This window comes from Silene latifolia, chromosome 1 (assembly GCF_048544455.1).
Source record: "Silene latifolia isolate original U9 population chromosome 1, ASM4854445v1, whole genome shotgun sequence".
In the NCBI taxonomy this organism is placed as follows: Eukaryota; Viridiplantae; Streptophyta; class Magnoliopsida; order Caryophyllales; family Caryophyllaceae; genus Silene; species Silene latifolia.
This window is the reverse complement of record NC_133526.1, coordinates 39,409,513-39,427,021: the sequence shown is the minus strand read 5'-3', so window position 1 is coordinate 39,427,021 and position 17,509 is coordinate 39,409,513. Positions and strand designations below refer to the sequence as shown.

At 36.7% G+C, this 17,509-nt stretch overlaps 3 protein-coding genes across 3 annotated transcripts; all 3 read right to left on the bottom strand.

Annotated features, from left to right (window-relative positions):
• Positions 1 to 7,409: 7,409 nt before the first annotated feature.
• Positions 7,410 to 7,766, bottom strand: LOC141644389 (cysteine proteinase inhibitor 5-like). Its single transcript, XM_074453909.1, has one exon. It carries the CDS (start codon positions 7,764 to 7,766, stop codon positions 7,410 to 7,412), a length of 357 nt encoding a protein of 118 aa, XP_074310010.1.
• Positions 7,767 to 12,796: 5,030 nt separating this feature from the next.
• On the bottom strand, positions 12,797 to 13,138 carry LOC141644381 (uncharacterized). The gene has a single exon (XM_074453896.1). The coding sequence runs from the start codon at positions 13,136 to 13,138 to the stop codon at positions 12,797 to 12,799; it is 342 nt and encodes a 113-aa protein (XP_074309997.1).
• Positions 13,139 to 13,529: 391 nt separating this feature from the next.
• LOC141644372 (cysteine proteinase inhibitor 5-like) lies at positions 13,530 to 13,901 on the bottom strand. Its single transcript, XM_074453885.1, has one exon. The coding sequence runs from the start codon at positions 13,899 to 13,901 to the stop codon at positions 13,530 to 13,532; it is 372 nt and encodes a 123-aa protein (XP_074309986.1).
• Positions 13,902 to 17,509: the final 3,608 nt, after the last annotated feature.

The following is a 17,509-nucleotide window of genomic DNA, read 5'->3' as shown; positions in this document are numbered from 1 at the left end:
ATCAAAAGTATATGAAGAAGTTGCGACAGAAGTTTCAATGTTATCATCAGTCGGCATATTAACGAATTGGAATCAGGAAATGCAGAGAAATGTAAACAATTGAGCTAAACTTCGACAAAAGTATGAATGTATGAACAATTGATTATCAAGAATTGGCCTAATTTCTGTAATTCGAAGGAATTAAACAGAAAGAAGAGGCAAAAAATCTGAAATTCGAACGAATTATGCAGATTGAAAGTAAGGAAAGAAGCGATTATCACCGGAATTTAGGTATAGCGGAAGCGAATTGATGAATTGAAAGATCGTCGATCACCATGCGAATGATACCATGTGAAGAAGACCTAGCTTCACCATTGTTGATCAACTAAGCTCTATGTTGTATCACAGTAAACACAAAGTTAAATAAAAGAGGAATTATTATTGAGTAAATTGTGTTTGTTACAAATGAGATAATTTAAGTGTAAGAGTAAGGTCAACTATATATATATATATATATATATATATATATATATATATATATATATATAGAGAGAGAGAGATAGGTTCTCATGTTTCTTACATCTTATGAGTCCTAAGTTATTAGGGCTCTTAGATGAGGAAATGGAGGGATGAGATTGCATCTCAATGGATGGCCATAAATCTCTCTCCCTAATCTTGTACAACTTCTTCTAATCCTGTATAACTCCTTCACCATTCTAATCTCCCTTCTCACTTCCTCATAATTCACTCTCTCACTTCTCTCTCATTTTCCTCTCATTCTCACAAAACCAAAAAAAAAAACAACTAAAAAAAAAAAAAAAAAAAAAAAAAAGCAAACCACCAGCCCGACCCCCAATCCGCCAACACCACCAGACCCACCAGACCCGCCACCACCCACAATTCGAACCCACCACTACCCCCAGCCCGACAACTCGACCCGACCACTACCCCAACCCGATAACCCCACTACCCATGCACAACGCGACGAACACCCCCGCACAACCACCCACAACCCCTGCCACCTCCTCTCTTCTACTCTGAACCGCCGCCTCCTTTTCTCCACCACCACCGCCTCCCTCCTCCGCTCATCTGAGATCTCCGTGGTTTTTGTTTTTTTTTTTTTTTTCAGATCTTGATGGTGAAGGTTGTGATGGTTTTTATTGGTTTTTGTTGATGATGTTGTTGTGTTTTCATTTTTGTGTTTTTATTTTTTGTGTTTTCATTTGTTTTCAGATCTTGATGGTGAAGGTTGTGAAGGTCGTTGATGATGTTGCTGTGTTTTCATTCTTTTTTTTATTTGTTTTTTTATTTATATCAGATCTCGTCTCGTCTTTTGTTTTTGGGTTGGTTATTTTTTGCTTTATTTGTTTTTTTATTTATATCAGTCTTGTCTCCTCTGAGCCAATGTTGTTGTTGGTTTGGTTATTTTTTTATTTTCTCAGATCTCGTCTTTTTTCAAATATCGTCTTGTTTTATATTTTTTCAAATATCGTCTTGTAAAAAATCGTCTTGTTATATATTTTTATATAAACATATGAATTAGTGTAAGTTTATACTTATATGAGTTTTTTTATATATATTTTCAGATTTATTTTTTGTTAATATTTATTTAATTTATGCTATTTATGACTGAGGTTACACTATTTATGACTAAAGTTATACTCTTTTAACATTAGAGTTACACTATTTACGACTAAAGTTATACCTTTAAATATTAAAGTTATACAATTTACGACTAAAGTTATACCCTTAAAATATTAAAGTTATACAATAATCAAAATAAAGTTATACTATTAACCTCTAAAGTTATACAATTTTTTTTTGTTATTTAAGATTTTTTATGTTTTATATCTATTTGGTTTTTATTTTTTCAGATTTGTTGGTTATATCATTATGCAGTAAATTTATACACTTTTTTTACGAATCATGTTTTTGTTACTTGGTTTTTTTGTTATTGTTATTTGTTTTTTTTTTTCTTAGATTTACGGGGTTTTTTGGTTTTTATTTTTTCAGATTTGTTTTTTTAGTGTTTTTGTCAAATTTACTTTATTTTATTATTGTTATTTGGTTTTTTATTTTTTGTTGGTTATTGATGGTGAAGTCATGGTTGTTATTTAATTTTTTCAGATTTAATATTTGTTGATTAATTACGATTTTTCATATTTATTTGGTTTTTATAAAAGTTATACTATTTACGACTAAAGTTATACACTTAAAACATTAAAGTTATACTATTTACGACTAAAGTTATACACTTAAAACACTAAAGTTATATTCTTCAAAAATTGAAGTTATACAATTTATACTATTTTGTTGTGTGTTGTTATTTACTAAATTTTATATTTTTTTTATTTCAAATATGTCTTATATTATATTTTGATATTTAGATAATGGCTTTTTTTTTCAGATCTATTATTGTTAGTTTAAAGTTAGTATTGGTGGTTTTTCGGATTTCGGTTATATATTGGACTAAAGTTATACGATTTTGGACTAAAGTTATACAAAAATGGACTAAAGTTATACAAATATGGAGTAAAGTTATAAAAACTGGAGTAAAGTTATAAAAACTGGAGTAAAGTTATACGATTTTGGACGAAAGTTATATATTGGTCTAATGTTATACGATTTTGGACTAAAGTTATACAAAAATAGACTAAAGTTATACAAAAATGGACTAAAGTTATACAAATAAAGACTAAAGTTATACAAAAATTGACTAAAGTTATACAAAAATGAGATTGAAGTTTTTTTTATTGTACTTTTTTGACTTATTGGTTTATTTTTGTTCACAAAAATGGACTAAAGTTACACAAATATAGACTAAAGTTATACAAATAAGGACTAGAATTATACAAAAATTGCTTAAAGTTATACAAATATGGACTAAAGTTATATAAATTAGGACTAAAGTTATACAAATATGGACTAAAGTTATACAAATAAAGACTAAAGTTATACAAAAATGGACTAAAGTTATACAAACAGTACTTATATAAATTCAAATTTATAGTGTTGGTTTTTATTTGTTAGTTTTTGTTGTTATACATATATTTTTTTTCATTTGTCAACAAAGAGAAATGAGAAAACAAAAGTTATACTTTCATTGAAGTTACACACATTTCTACTGAAGTTATACATTCGTTGAGTAGAAGTTATTCATATCGTTATTTGTATAACTTTAGTCCATATTTGTATAACTTTAGTCCATATTTGTATAACTTTAGTCAATCTTTGTATAACTTTAGTCCTTATTTGTATAACTTTAGTCAATTTTTGTATAACTTTAGACCATTTTTGTATAACTTTAGTCCATAACAGTATAACTTTTGTCCATAACTGTGTATACTTTAGTTATTTTATATCATTTTTTTTATAAAAATGTGAAATATAAGATTAAAAATCAACAAATTATAAGAATTTTAATATAGCTAAGATTAAAACAACAAATTTTATGAAAAATATTTTAGTAGATCTTAGATGAAAAAAAGTATATCACAAAAAAAAACGATATTTAAAACCCGAAATCTTTTAAAAAAACATATAACAAGAAGAGATTTGAAAAGAATAAATAACAAAAAAACCAACAAATAAAATAAACCGACCCCAAAGAACAAATTTAACACAAAATCTGAAAAAAAAAAAACAAAACAAAAAAAAAGGGACGAAAAAAACCAAGACGCAAAATTTGGAAAAAAAACGTGTTTATAGAATTTACCGACGGCGGTGATGGAGGTGGGTGGTGGGTGGTGGTGGGTGGCGTCGGTTGGGATAGTGGTGGGTGGTGGTGAATGAGAAAGAGAGGAAATAATGATTTATTTGGGTTTTTTTATTTATTTGGATTTTTTGGGTTTTTTTTATTTATTTGGATTTTTTTGGGTTTTATTTATTTATTTGTGTTTTTGGGGTTTTTTATTTATTTGGATTTTTTAGGTTTTTTATTTTTGGGGGTTTGAGAGAGGAGATGAGTTGTGTCATTGTGTGATATGTGAGAGAAGTGGATGAGAGGAAAGGAAGTTATAGTGAATTAGTGATTAATTAGAAGGATTAGTGAGGGAGGAGAGAATGAGTGATATTAGTCCACAAACACACTTTTTGGAGGTTGATCTTGGCCATCCATTCTCACCATCCAAGGGCCCTTAATAGAACTTATGGACTAAAATACATATGGTGGACTTACATGATCTCTTTTCTCTCTCTCTCTCTCTCTCTCTATATATATATATATATATATATATATATATATATATATATATATATATATATATATATATATATATATATATATAGAAAAGGGATCCTATAAGTCCACCTTATTTAGGTGAGTCCTTGAGTCCTCATCCAAGCCCTTAGATCTAAATAACGGATGGCTAGGATTAGATTAAAATAAAGGGTTGTGACATAAATACCATAAAACCCTAATCTCTCATTTCATTCCCTCACAACACAAATCTCTCACTTCTCTCTCTTCTTCCCATCTCTCTCTAAACTCCACTGCCGCCACCATCACGCTAATGTTGCCACGCCGCCACCACTACTCCAACGCCGCCGCACCGACCATACCACACACCACCTGCCGCCGCCATGCCTTCTACGACGCCGCCACCCCAGACGCAGCAACTCCGACGACCCTTCTCCTTTCTCTTTCTTTTTTCCAGATCTACACATAAAAATTTGATATTTTTCATTTTGTTTCAAAAATTTACCATAAGCGCCCCTCCTTCACTCTCCTCCGTCAACCCCACCACCACGAGCCACCCCCATCAAACATGAGATCCAAAAAAACTAGATCTAAAACACTAGAATTGAAACAATGGAGGTGGTGCATGGTCGGCTTGGTGGTGTTTGTCGCGGGAAGGAAAGAGAGGAGAGGAAGATGTCGCGGCAATATGGAGGATCTAATATTTTTTTTAGGTCCTCTGGATCTCGGTTTTATGTGTGTTTTATCGTTTTTTTTTCAATTTTTATTCTGTTGGCTGATGGTGGCGGCAAAGTTGGTGGCGTTGGTGGTCATGTTTTTTTTTTCCAATTCGTTTTTTCAGTTCTCTGTTTTTTTTTTAATTTGTTGTGGTTGGTCGTCAGAAGGCAACGAGGGTAATGGCGGTGGTGGTCGTGGTTGTGCACAAGGTGGTTAGACTAAAGTTACACTCTTTACGGACTAAAGTTACACTCCATATGAACTAAAGTTACATTTATATCGAACTCATTTCGGACTAAAGTTACACATATATCAGCAAGTTGAAGGCTTGACTTCACATGGATTAGAACAATAAGTCCTTCCTATATTTTCTCTCTAACATAATGACAATCAATGTCAAGATGTTTTGTCCTTTCATGAAAGACAAGATTGAGGGCTATATGTTCTGCTGCCCTATTATTATCACAGTGAAGATTTATAGGTGTAGGGACTGTCACTTCTAGATCTTTCAGTAATCTTTCCAACCACACTATTTCACCAGTAGTATAAGACATGCATCTGTATTCAGCTTCTGTACTGCTTTTACTAAATGTCTTTTGCTTTTTTGTCTTCCAGGATATCAAAGAATTGCCCAACATAACACAATATCCCGACAAAGACTTGCAATTGAAAGCACATTGCCCCCAGTCTGCATCAAAGAATGCCTTTAACTGTAACTCAAAAGTTGCAAGATAGAACAGTCCTACATTGACTGAGTATTTCAAGTATTTCACAACATGTAGGGCAGTTTGCATATGAGGAACTCTAGGCTGGCTCAGAAATTGATTAAGATGTTGAACTGAGTAAGATATGTCAGTCCTAGTAAAGTTAAGATAGAGCAGCCTCTCCACCAACCTTATGTATCTCTCTGGATCAGGCAACAACTCACCTTGATCAGTAGAGAGTTTGAGTCCTCTTGGCATAGGGAAATGAGTTTCTGTATAATTCTTTATCCTCAAGTCCTTTATTATATGAGTTATGTATTTCTTTTGATTTAGGAGAATCCCTGTGTTATTTCTTACCACCTCCAAACCCAAAAAATATCTCATAAGCCCCAAGTCTTTGATAGTGAAAGTAGCATCCAGACTCTCTTTAATCATTTTTATTTCCTCATGACTATCCTCTGAGATGATCAAATCATCAACATACACTAGGATAACAATAAAACTCCCCAAAACAGTGTTCTTCCTTGTAAAAAGAGAATAGTCTTGCTTGGATTGAATGAACCCTAGACTTAACAAATGCCTTGACAATTGTATGTTCCATTGCCTGCTTGCCTGCTTAAGACCATATAGTGATCTCTTAAGCCTGTAAACCTGACCTGCTCCTATTTTTATATAACCTTGAGGTGGCTTCATGTATACTTCTTCCTCAATATAGCCATGCAAGAAGGCATTGTTTATGTCCAATTGGTGTAATGGCCATCCCTTTACTGCTGCAACTGCTATCAAAGTTCTGATAGTGGCAAACTTTGCTACAGGGGAGAATGTATCTTTGAAATCCTTATCCTTGATCAGATTATATCCCTTGGCCACCAATCTTGCTTTAAATCTCTCAATGCTACCATCTGCTCTATGTTTGACTTTGTACACCCATTTAGATTCCGTGAAACAATAACCATTAGCGAATGATGCATTATATTTTACGGAAAATTCACGTGGTACCCTCAAACTTTGCCATTTTTCATGTGGTACCCAACTTTGTAAGTTTGTGCACATAATATCCTTGGAATTTTATTTTCAAGGACAACGTACCCTTTTTATCGTTTTTAAAATTTTCAATTGGTCATAAATATAGACCAGAAATCGGAATTAACTAATTTTTATTTTTCAAATTGATTACCTCATTGAGATCTATAAATTGATAAAACGAAAATGGTCATTCGAAAATTTAAGATCGAAGATATGATTGAATTGAGATTTTCGTCAAAAAAACTCTATAAAATGTCAGTCGACAATTTTGTTTTCACAAATCGTGGATTATGACGAGAATGGCCGATTCTGAATTCCTGTCTAGGAGTTATGCTCAATTGAGTTTTTTTACAGCGATAAAAAGGGTATGTTGTGCATAAAAATCAAACATGGAGGATATAATGTACACAAACTTACAAAGTTAGGTACTATGTGCAAAATGGAAAAGTTCGAGAATATCACGTAAATTTTCCGTATATTTTATGTGGTATGACTTGATGAGTCCATAGCTAGCCCAGCACCTAGCAATAGTCCCTCATATATATAATCTTCTCATTATGTAATTTAAATTTGTCTAATACGAGTAATACAAATCATTTTATAATATGAATTTCAATATTGTATATCATTCATATTCATATTCATATTGAATAATGTAGATAGCTCGTACGACATACATGATACATTCTCAACACATAACACTTAATCGAAGTAACGTGATAGAATAACTAGAAATGAAAAATGTGTAGTATATTGTGATGTTTTAAAACCATGTTTAAGAGGCCTCAAGGAAGAGCGAAAAACTTCAAGAGCTGCTTAGTCGACCCGTTTTCGAGCACTTCAGTTAAGTAAGTTGCAGCATTACCACCATTTGCCGTTACAGAAACGATTAGCCTATAATGTGTACCACCTACATTTTGAGTATCACCCTGGAAGATCTTCACCAACTCATACCTCGTCGTTTGTTTCTTGTTATATTCCGACACTGCGAATTGAGCTATTTCCTTCACATGAGGATCGTTGACGTTTGTTATAGCATTCCATTGATCGCCGTTGTCGTTGCTATTCAATGATCGAGCATTGATTGTTAAGACACCTGCAAAAACAAGTACAAGAACTAGAGAAACAATGTTTTTTGACATGTTATTATTTTGGATTTTCTAATTATTATGCACTTACGTAAATTAATTGAAACTTGATGATGTTTTAATGTTATGAGACGGTCTATTTATATACGTGAAATAGATAGGATAATACAGAAACATATTATCAATAAATCTCATTTATTTGTTTCTCTTTTATCTCCCTCAAGACACCTATATTATTCAATGTACGTAATTTGATATTTCTTGCATAGAATTGTATCGTAAAACATAGGACCGATATATATATATATTTAGGAACAAATTATTCTAGGATGGAAAATGATGTGCCTGAATCAAATCAGAAAAGTTAATCTTCTATTTCTACATTGGTATATCCAAGAAGATCTCCAAATACATTTTACATTGTACCTTGTATTCTTGGACGTATTTTTTGTATTACTTGTATATACTGACGAACTTTAATGGAGATCCCCGTTATCCATTGGGGCAAAATAGTCTAAAATGAGCCCTAAGCCGCTAATTAGTTTCATTTAGAGCATTACTTCAAAAAAGAGTTCCCTTTGTGGAGTACTCGTTAATGGTGAACTACATCAACCAAACGATACAAGTATAATTGATATTTCTAATGACCCCGATTAATTGAATTGGTTTCATTATATAAGTTGGTGAAATAAATTAGAGCATTGCATAATTTATTTTAAAATATGATCATGTACGACGACGTATAACAGTCTCATAATTCTTATATATATACAACTTCAGCTTTCACATTGATTAAAGGAGTTCGGTAAGTAAATATCAACAAAATGACCTTGTATAATACGGAGTACAAATTTGTAGGGATGTAATAATTGAAATCTTCAAAGGACATTTACCTCCATAAGCTCAATGAGAAATGTTAGAACAATTTTTTTTTCTTTTCTATCCTAGAACTCGAACCCGTAATAACGTTAGAACAATCCCATAATAGTTGATTTAAACACTTAAAAAAAGGTCACTAGTGACGGAACATTTAGGACGGTGTATAAGTCGTTCCCAACCAAAATTTGCAGTGGATGAAAACGCTTTTGTGATGGATAAAAAAACACCGATTCACATGATGGAAAATCCGTTTTAATAATAATCAAGTTTAATATCTTATCGAAATGTAGTATATCCTTTTATTTTTATTTTTTCGAGCACAAATATCGTATATCCTTTTATTAATCGAATAATATTTCACTACGAAAATTGAGTTACATGATTAGTTTTATAATGTAATCCCCTGAATGGGTGATTAGCTTGTATTAACTATTTATAATAGGTACAAGATATTATGCGGTTATAAGATATGATACGATATGATACATTTGCTATATTAAAGGATACAACAAATAATCTAAATATATATTTACACTAATACAACCCCGCAGTTGGAGCGGGAGGAGACCGGACGCTCAAGCTGGATCGAAAGCGTGTAAAAAGAAACTGTGGGAGCCCTTTGGTAAATATATCAGCGTACTGATATTCAGCAGGAACATAAAGGACTCGGACAACGCCAACTTGAACTTTTTCTCGCACAAAATGTATGTCAAGCTCAATATGCTTTGTGCACTGATGTTGGACGGGGTTGCTAGCAAGACAAACAGCGGAAATATTATCACAATAAACAAGGGTAGCTCGTAAAATGTGAACCTTAAGTTCAAGCAGTAAATTGCGGAGCCAACTCGTTTCAGCCATAGCATTAGCAACTCCATGATATTCGGCCATAAGCAAGTGTACCTTTCACATAACGCAATAGACGCTTCAAGAAATAAAGATGTGGTTCACGTGGAGCATGCATGAAAAGGCAAACCTGCTGAACTGCATAAGCAATATCGGGTCGGGTAATAGTCAAATACTGGAGAGCCCCAGCCAAGCTGCGATAAAGAGTGGGATCAGAAATAAGTGGGCCGGTAGTCGCACTGAGCTTGGAACCTACATCCACAGGAGTAGTCGTGGGATTGCAGGATGACATTGACGCGCGGCTCAAAATGCTCTCAGCATATTTTCCCTGTGATAAAAATAAGTCTGATCCGTTGCGAGTAACAGTGATGCCGAAAAAATGATTAAGAGGGCCCAAGTCTGTCATAGCAAACTACTGCGATAAAGAGGCAAGAATACGCTGCAAGAGTATCGAACTAGAAGCAGTTAAAATGATATCAACCACATATAAAAGAATGTATGCCATGTCGGGACCAGAATGATAAATAAATAACGATGTATCGCACACACTGCTTCAAAAACCCTACGATGTGACAAAGGTATCAAAACGTTGAAACCAGACACGTGGGGCTTGTTTTAGCCCGTATAAGGACTTTCGCAAGCGACAGACATGAGATGGGGCAGATTTATCAAAAAAACCCGGTGGTTGATGCATATAAACTATCTCAGCTAAATCACCGTGTAAAAAAGCATTTTTAACGTCAAGCTGGTGAATGGGCCAAGAACGAGAAACAGCCAAGCTAAGAACAGCACGAATAGTCGTCGGTTTGACAACCGGACTAAAAGTCTCATCACAATCCACGCCTACCTGTTGATATTTCCCATTAACCACAAGGCAAGCTTTGTAACGCTGTAACGAACCATCGCTATGAAATTTGTGACGATATAACCAAAGGCAACGAATCACATTAGCATCACTAAGTCGTGGCACCAAATCCCAAGTGTTATTTTCCTTAAGTGCACGAAATTCGTCCTGCATAGCAATAGTCCAATTCGGGTCACAGAGAGCCTCGGTGGGGGATTTGGGTAAAGGTGAGATGGGAGGGGGAGGGGCTGCCATGAAGGATTTCGATTTGAAAATTCCGTTCATAGCACGGGTGGACATCTGATGTGGGCGAGAAAGGTGAGGGAGAGGTGGAGGAGGCGGTGGCGACTGTATTGGAGAGGTGTTAGGTGGAACGGGTGGAGTATTTGGCTGGATATGAGAGGTAGGCGTAATGGGTGATGTGGGGCTGTTCGTAGGAGAGGGAGAGGAAGGTGGGGTACTGGCGGGTTGGGTAGGTTGGGTGGACTGGGTAGGTTGGGTGGTTTGGGTGGGTTGCGGTGGTTGTAGGTGGGGCGTGGGTGAGGTAATGGTTTGGTAGGTAAGAGGATTATGGGAGTCCTCAAGGAAGGAATAGGACCCAGGTTCCTTAGTGGAGGTCTCCGAAAATGGGAATATCGATTCATCAAAGGTGACATGACGAGAAATGTATACTTTACCCGTGTGCAAGTCAAGACACCTATATCCACGTTGTTGAGGTGGATAACCTAAGAATGCACACCTAATGGAACGGGAGGCAAGTTTGTGTGGTCTAGTGGCGGAGAGATTAGGATAACATGTGCAACCAAAAACTCGTAAGTGATAATATGACGGATTTTTGAGGAAAAGAGCGGAAGTTGGTGAGCGATTTTGTAGAATTTTAGTAGGAAGAATATTGTGTAGATGGGTTGCGGCATGAAGGGCATCGACCTAATAAATTGGGGGAACAGAAGCATGATAAAGTAGAGCTAGAACAATTTCATTTACTCGTTGGATCATGCGCTCAGCTTTACCATTTTGGGAGGATGTTTGAGGACAAGAAAATCTAAAGACAAGACCGTGGTTATGAGCATGATTTTTGAAAAGAGTATTATCGAATTCTCGTCCTAAGTCACATTGAAAACACTTTATTTTACGTTGAAATTGAGTATAAACGTAATTGGGTGAATTTAGCACACTTCGGATTTGGCAGTTAAAGGATACACCCAAACAAAAAGAGAAAAATCATCAATTAAAATAAGATAGTATTTGTAGCTACTTTTACTCAAAACGAGGCTAGTCCACAAATCAACATGGATGATGTCAAAAGGAGCAATACTAGCAGAAGTAGAATCATGAAACGGCAAACGTCTGTGTTTACTTATTTGACACGAACGACAAAGACTCGAACTAGACACTTTATTGCAATGAATAAAAGACTGACTCCGGATATGGTCAAGAACAGTAGGTCTCAGGTGACCCAAACGCCGACGCCAGAAATCAGGAGCAGTTGTGAGAAGACCGTGACCATGACTAGACTTTGTGGAGGATATAGAAGACTCAGATGACACGGGATAAAGCTCGACAGTACTGTCACTCCTCAAGATCGTAGTCCCATTCTGAACAAAAAAACCAAACGGGTCAAATTCAACCGACACATTGTAATTTTTTGTAAATTATCGGTCAGATATAAGGTTTTTAATGATGTTAGGTGTATAAATTACGTTATTAAGGTAAACAGTGCGGTCTTTGGCGGGTAATGTAGAGATTCCCGATCCCCGAACAGGTATACTATTACCATTGTCAACTAAAATAGAACGAATATTACTTGCACTAGAGGAAGAATTTAACGTACCTGCGTCGGATGTAAGATGAGTTGATGCACCCATGTCATGTACCATAAACCATCATTCGGATTTTGCAGCGTCATAGCCTGAAAAGCTTGGCCGAGGTCAGTTGGTTGAGGGGCCTCGGTCTCTGTCATATGCGCTTGGCCATAGTTTCTGTTCATTTTCGACGGGGGCCGCGTAGGCCATTGTTGCCAAGGCTGGACCCACCCAGGGTAAGTAGGGTAAGGACAGGGCGGTGGGGTCCAGGGATACGGCCAGGGGACTGGTGAGGGCCACGAAACAGTAGGAGCACTGGTTGGAACACCGTTTGCAGATGCGGTGGAATCAGACCGTGGCTTATTGTTGCGATTATCACGAATGAGAATTATTTGAATCGTAATTCGGATTGTAGTTGGGATTGTAATTATTACCTTTGTAATTAAGGGGCGAGTCTGGGTTTGAGGCTGCTGGGACCGATCACTCCACCCCGACGAATCTGATGATGGATTTGGGTTTGCCGCAACCAGGGCTTCCGATGGTTCATCCCTGGCAGTTTGACGATGCAACTCCAGTTCAAGCATGCTCCTTGCCGTCTCGAAATTTGGCAAGGTTTGATTAATATTGGAGGCGACGGTGTCATATGACGATGGAAGACCGCAAACGAGCTGTAGCACCAATCGTTGATCATTCACAGCGGCACCGACGTCCTTCATTTACCCAGCAAGATCTCGCAAACGCTGACAATACGCCTCAAGGGAAGACATACTGACGAGTTTAAGATTATTAAACCCATGCTCTAAGGCGGCAGCGCGTGCCCCTTTATTATTCAGAAAAATATTTTCGACACGTTTCCATGCCTCATACGCCGTTGATTCGTCTTCAAGCACCCGAGGGAGAAGGTCATCACTCAAGGTCCCATAAATCCATTGTAGGACATGAGCATCAATCTCACACCAATCACCATAGTTTTCGGCATCAGGAGCAGGTGGTTTTGTGCTGTCAATATGCGCTAAAACTTTGTAGCCTTTGGCGTGGAGCGTGAACAGGCAGCCCATGACGCATAGGTGACCTTCGTACCATCAAGAATACGAATTTTGTGTTGGATGTTGGAGACAGTAAAACGGGTTGCAAGGGAGGCTTAGGGGACGGAGTAGTGTCGAGTTTATCACCCATCGAGACGGATGTGGAAGGCTAGAGGAAGGCAGCCGTGGGGTCTGTCGAAACAGAGAAAACGAAGATATGGAGACTAGGGTTTTAATTATCGTAACCTAGCTGATACCATGTTATAATGTAATCCCATGAATGGGTGATTAACTTATATTAACTATTTTTAATAGGTACAAGATATTATGTGGTTACAAGATATGATATGATATGATATGATATGATAGAGTTGCTATATTAAAGGATACAACAAATAATCTAAAGATATATTTACACTAATAATTAGTTATCAGGAAAAAAGCTAATAAGAGTCCTAGACGAGTCATCATCTTGGACGAACACTCCATAATCATAATTATTACTCTCAGCTTCGACGATAATGTAAAGATGATACTTGACGCCATCTTGATATTGAATTTCACCCTTTACGACCTTCACCAGTTTAAACGACTTGCTCATCATATGGTCGTATTCGGACACTGCGAATTGAGCAACCTCCACGATTTTGGGATCAGTGACGTCCTTGGTTGGTGCCCATCCACCAGACAGATCATTAGTTGCGGCCTTAGACACACGAGCGTCCGTGTTTGAGACACAGACAAGGATGAACACAAGAACTAGAGAAACTAAGACGATAGTTGTGGAACCCTGCATTTTCATATCTTTGTACCGGGCAAGTGTACAATAGTTGATAATCGATCGATATTTTGGAGTTGAGAGGTGGTATTTTTATAGCGTAGGATAAGGAAGTCACCCAAAAAAAGGTGCGTGATTTTAATATTGATGGGATTTAAACTCAGGTTATGAATGAGTATTACCTTTGATAAGATCACCAACTAAACTAGTTTAAACTCAGGTTATGAATGAGTATTACCTCTCATAAGATCACCAACTAAACTAGTTGATACTAGTAATATAAGTGGGGCACAAGTGCACAACATTAAAAACTCCATATTGGTGCCACCATCTCGCATGCATTCTTAATTGAAGGGGTTCTACTTACCCTATGTGAGAAGGTGGCGCCTAAATTGAGTGCCATCCGGTGGCGCCATATTAATAAATTTGGGCGATTTTCTTACACAAATAATTCACTGCATATGGTTCTTTTAAAAATAATTGTCACCGTATGTATACGCTCGTATAGTTGTTGTAATATTGAACAATCAATACTTAGTAATTCAGTATTTATTTATTGAAAAATTCTTGGGTTCTCTGAAATTCTTGAGTAATAGTCTGGGGTTATTTATTTCTATATATGCCTTATTAATAACCCCATATATAGTTTGGGGTTATTTATTTCCATCTTCAAAAGAAATTTATTTCCATATATGCCTTATTAATAAATTTGGGCGATTTTCTTACACAAATAATTCAATGTATATAGTGCTTTTTAAAATCACAAAAATTTTAGAGAGACGGTCTAGCGTTATTGAGAGACCTCTCACATGATAGTGCGAGGGACCCATGGATATTCTTTTTTCTCTGTTACGTCTCCCACTAAATTAGTGGGAGACGGTCTCTCATGAGATCTACTGAAAAAAAAATTGTCGCCGTATGTATACACTCATATAGTTGTTGTAATATTGAACAATCAATACTTAGTAGTTAGTAATTTAGTATTTATTTATTGAAAAATTCTTGTGTTTTCTAGAAGGACCGTACTCTTTACACCTCAGGGCTTATTTGGATTGGGGGGGAAGGGTGGAAAAAATAAGGGAGTAATAGCTTGGGGTTATTTTAGTGAGTTTGGTATAAGGGCGATTATTCATCTAGGCAACTTATTACTCTCGTCTAGGGGTAATGTATTAACCACCCTCCCCACGGGTAATTATTATTGGAGTGATCCATTACTCCCTATATTGAACAAATATGAAAGCATAATGCACTAATTATGCTTTTATCAAATCCAAAAATAGATTACCCCGGTAATAATTCTCTTATTATTCCAAACTTGAAAATAAGGAACATATTACTTTCTGGATTAAATCCCTCGGTGATTATTTCACTTAAAAAATTACCCTACTAATTGTTTCCTTCATTCCAGATGAGCCCTAAGACTTTACAATATTTGATTTGGTGGATTACTTTTAGGTATAAGGAGGGCGGTCTTTCCGAAGAAAAAAGAAAATTTTCATCTATTTAAGAGTCTAGACGATGGCTACAAACGACCAACACGCAAAGAATAATAAATAATACTGTAGTCTTGTTATACTAACGATTGTTGTTTTTGTTTTATTTTAACAATTGTCAACGAACTTTTATTTCTAACAACGCATATCCTTTCATTAAAGAAATGATCTTTGGCTACAAAAATTGAAATACATACTAGTTACCACCACCAGGAAAAAAGCTTATAAGCATCTTAGATGACTTAATTACTTGGACGAACGTTCCATAATCGTAAGTATTACCGTCTGCCTCGACGACAATATAAAGATGATACTTAACGTCATTTTAAACTTGCTGAATTTCACCTTTAACCACCTTCACCAGCTCAAATGAACTGCCAAACTTACGATCGTATTCAGACACCGCGAATCGAGCAATCTCAACGATTTTGGGGTCGGTGACGTTCTTTACGGGTTCCCATCCACCAGATTGCCGTCAATGACGGCGTAATGAGCATCTATGTTTGGGACACCGGCAAGGATGAACACAAGAACTAGAGAAACTAAGACAACGGCTGAGGAACCGTGCATTTTCATGTCTTTGTTTCTTTGCAATTAATTGTACAATAGGTTGTGAATTTATGATGGATCTTTTAGACTTGAGAATTGGTGTATTTATAGATTAAAATCAGTTTATGAGATAACTAGCCTAAGATAATAACAATAATAATAATAATAATAATAATAATAATAATAATAATAATAGTAATACTACTACTACTACTACTAATAATAATAATAATAATAATAATAATAATAATAATAATAATAAAAATAATAATAAAAATAATAATAATAATAATAATAGTAATAGTAATAATTTTTGAGAGAGGAGAGAGGAGAGGGAACGAGCGATTGTGCGATCAGGCTACCTCACTGTTTTCTGCCGTCACCCTAGTCTGCCATCACTGTCATCCCTTCAACGCCGCTGATCTCGCCACTGCTCATCACCGGCCTTCTTGTCGATAGTCGTGGTTCAGTGTTGAGTGGGGTTTCTATCGCTGCTGGGGATTGCAGGTGGTTTTCTGTTAGGGCATCGGATTTTACGGACTTACAGCCACCGTTGACGGCCAACCTCCACCCGCATCGACTTTTAAACCTCACGTCGCCAGTCAAGGGTGTTTGTCGTTGGTTGTTTGTGCGGTGGTGCTGCTGTTTGTGGGGGTTTTCGTGTGGCGGCTGTTTTCGAGGGTCATTGTCGCCTCCTTGCGGTTAGTGTTCCCCTGCGCCACCACCCATTGGCCTTTAGACCTCAAGTCGTCGGTCAAGGTTATGGTGGCTGACGGCCCTGCCATCTGTTTTCCTCCGGTGAGTTCCTGGCTGTTTCGTTTTGTTTTTCTTTTCGCTCATTAGGGGTCTGTTTTCTTTACTGTTTCTGCTGCGTGTTTGCTGCTGGTGGTGACTTTGGTGTTTGCTGGTGCTGTAATCGGCCACTGTCTGCCACTACTACCTAGTTGTGGTTGTGGTTTGTGGTGGGTGTTGCGGTTTTCTAGTGCCGTGTGATGGGGTTGCTTGGGTGGGTTGTTAACCATCACGGGACTAGGTGGTGTGTTGGTGGTCAACTTCACCGGGAGTGGGTCTTGCCTCATTTTGCTCGATCGGTTGCCTGTGTGGTAGTTTTCGTGCGGGTGTTTGTTTTGGTGGCTATATTGGTTTTGTGCAGGTGGTGTGCGGGGTTTTTTCTTCCTTCATGCCCGAGCTTGTGCGATACCATTGTTCTTTTTCGTGTCTTCATGAGTGTCCGAATGGGTTTGGTAGAGGGCTTACTAAGGCTGCCTGGCAGAAATATTTTCAGGACCGACATTGTCATGATGGTGCGTTGGACCTTACGCGTCAGACTCTTACTGATAGTTTGACTGTTTATTCTAATGCCGAGAGTACTTTGAGACGGATGCGGCTCTGGTTGTGTGAGGTGAGTTTTATGACCCGTACCACTCGTGCTAGATGTCGACATAGTCGGGGTGATATTGTGCTGCTTCCGGAGCGTGTTGATGGCCTCTACAGTTTTCATATTTATGGTATTCCGAGACCTTTGGCTCCCTCTACTTCGGTTTCTTCTGATGATGGTGTTGAGCTTGTTTAGTGGTCTATATC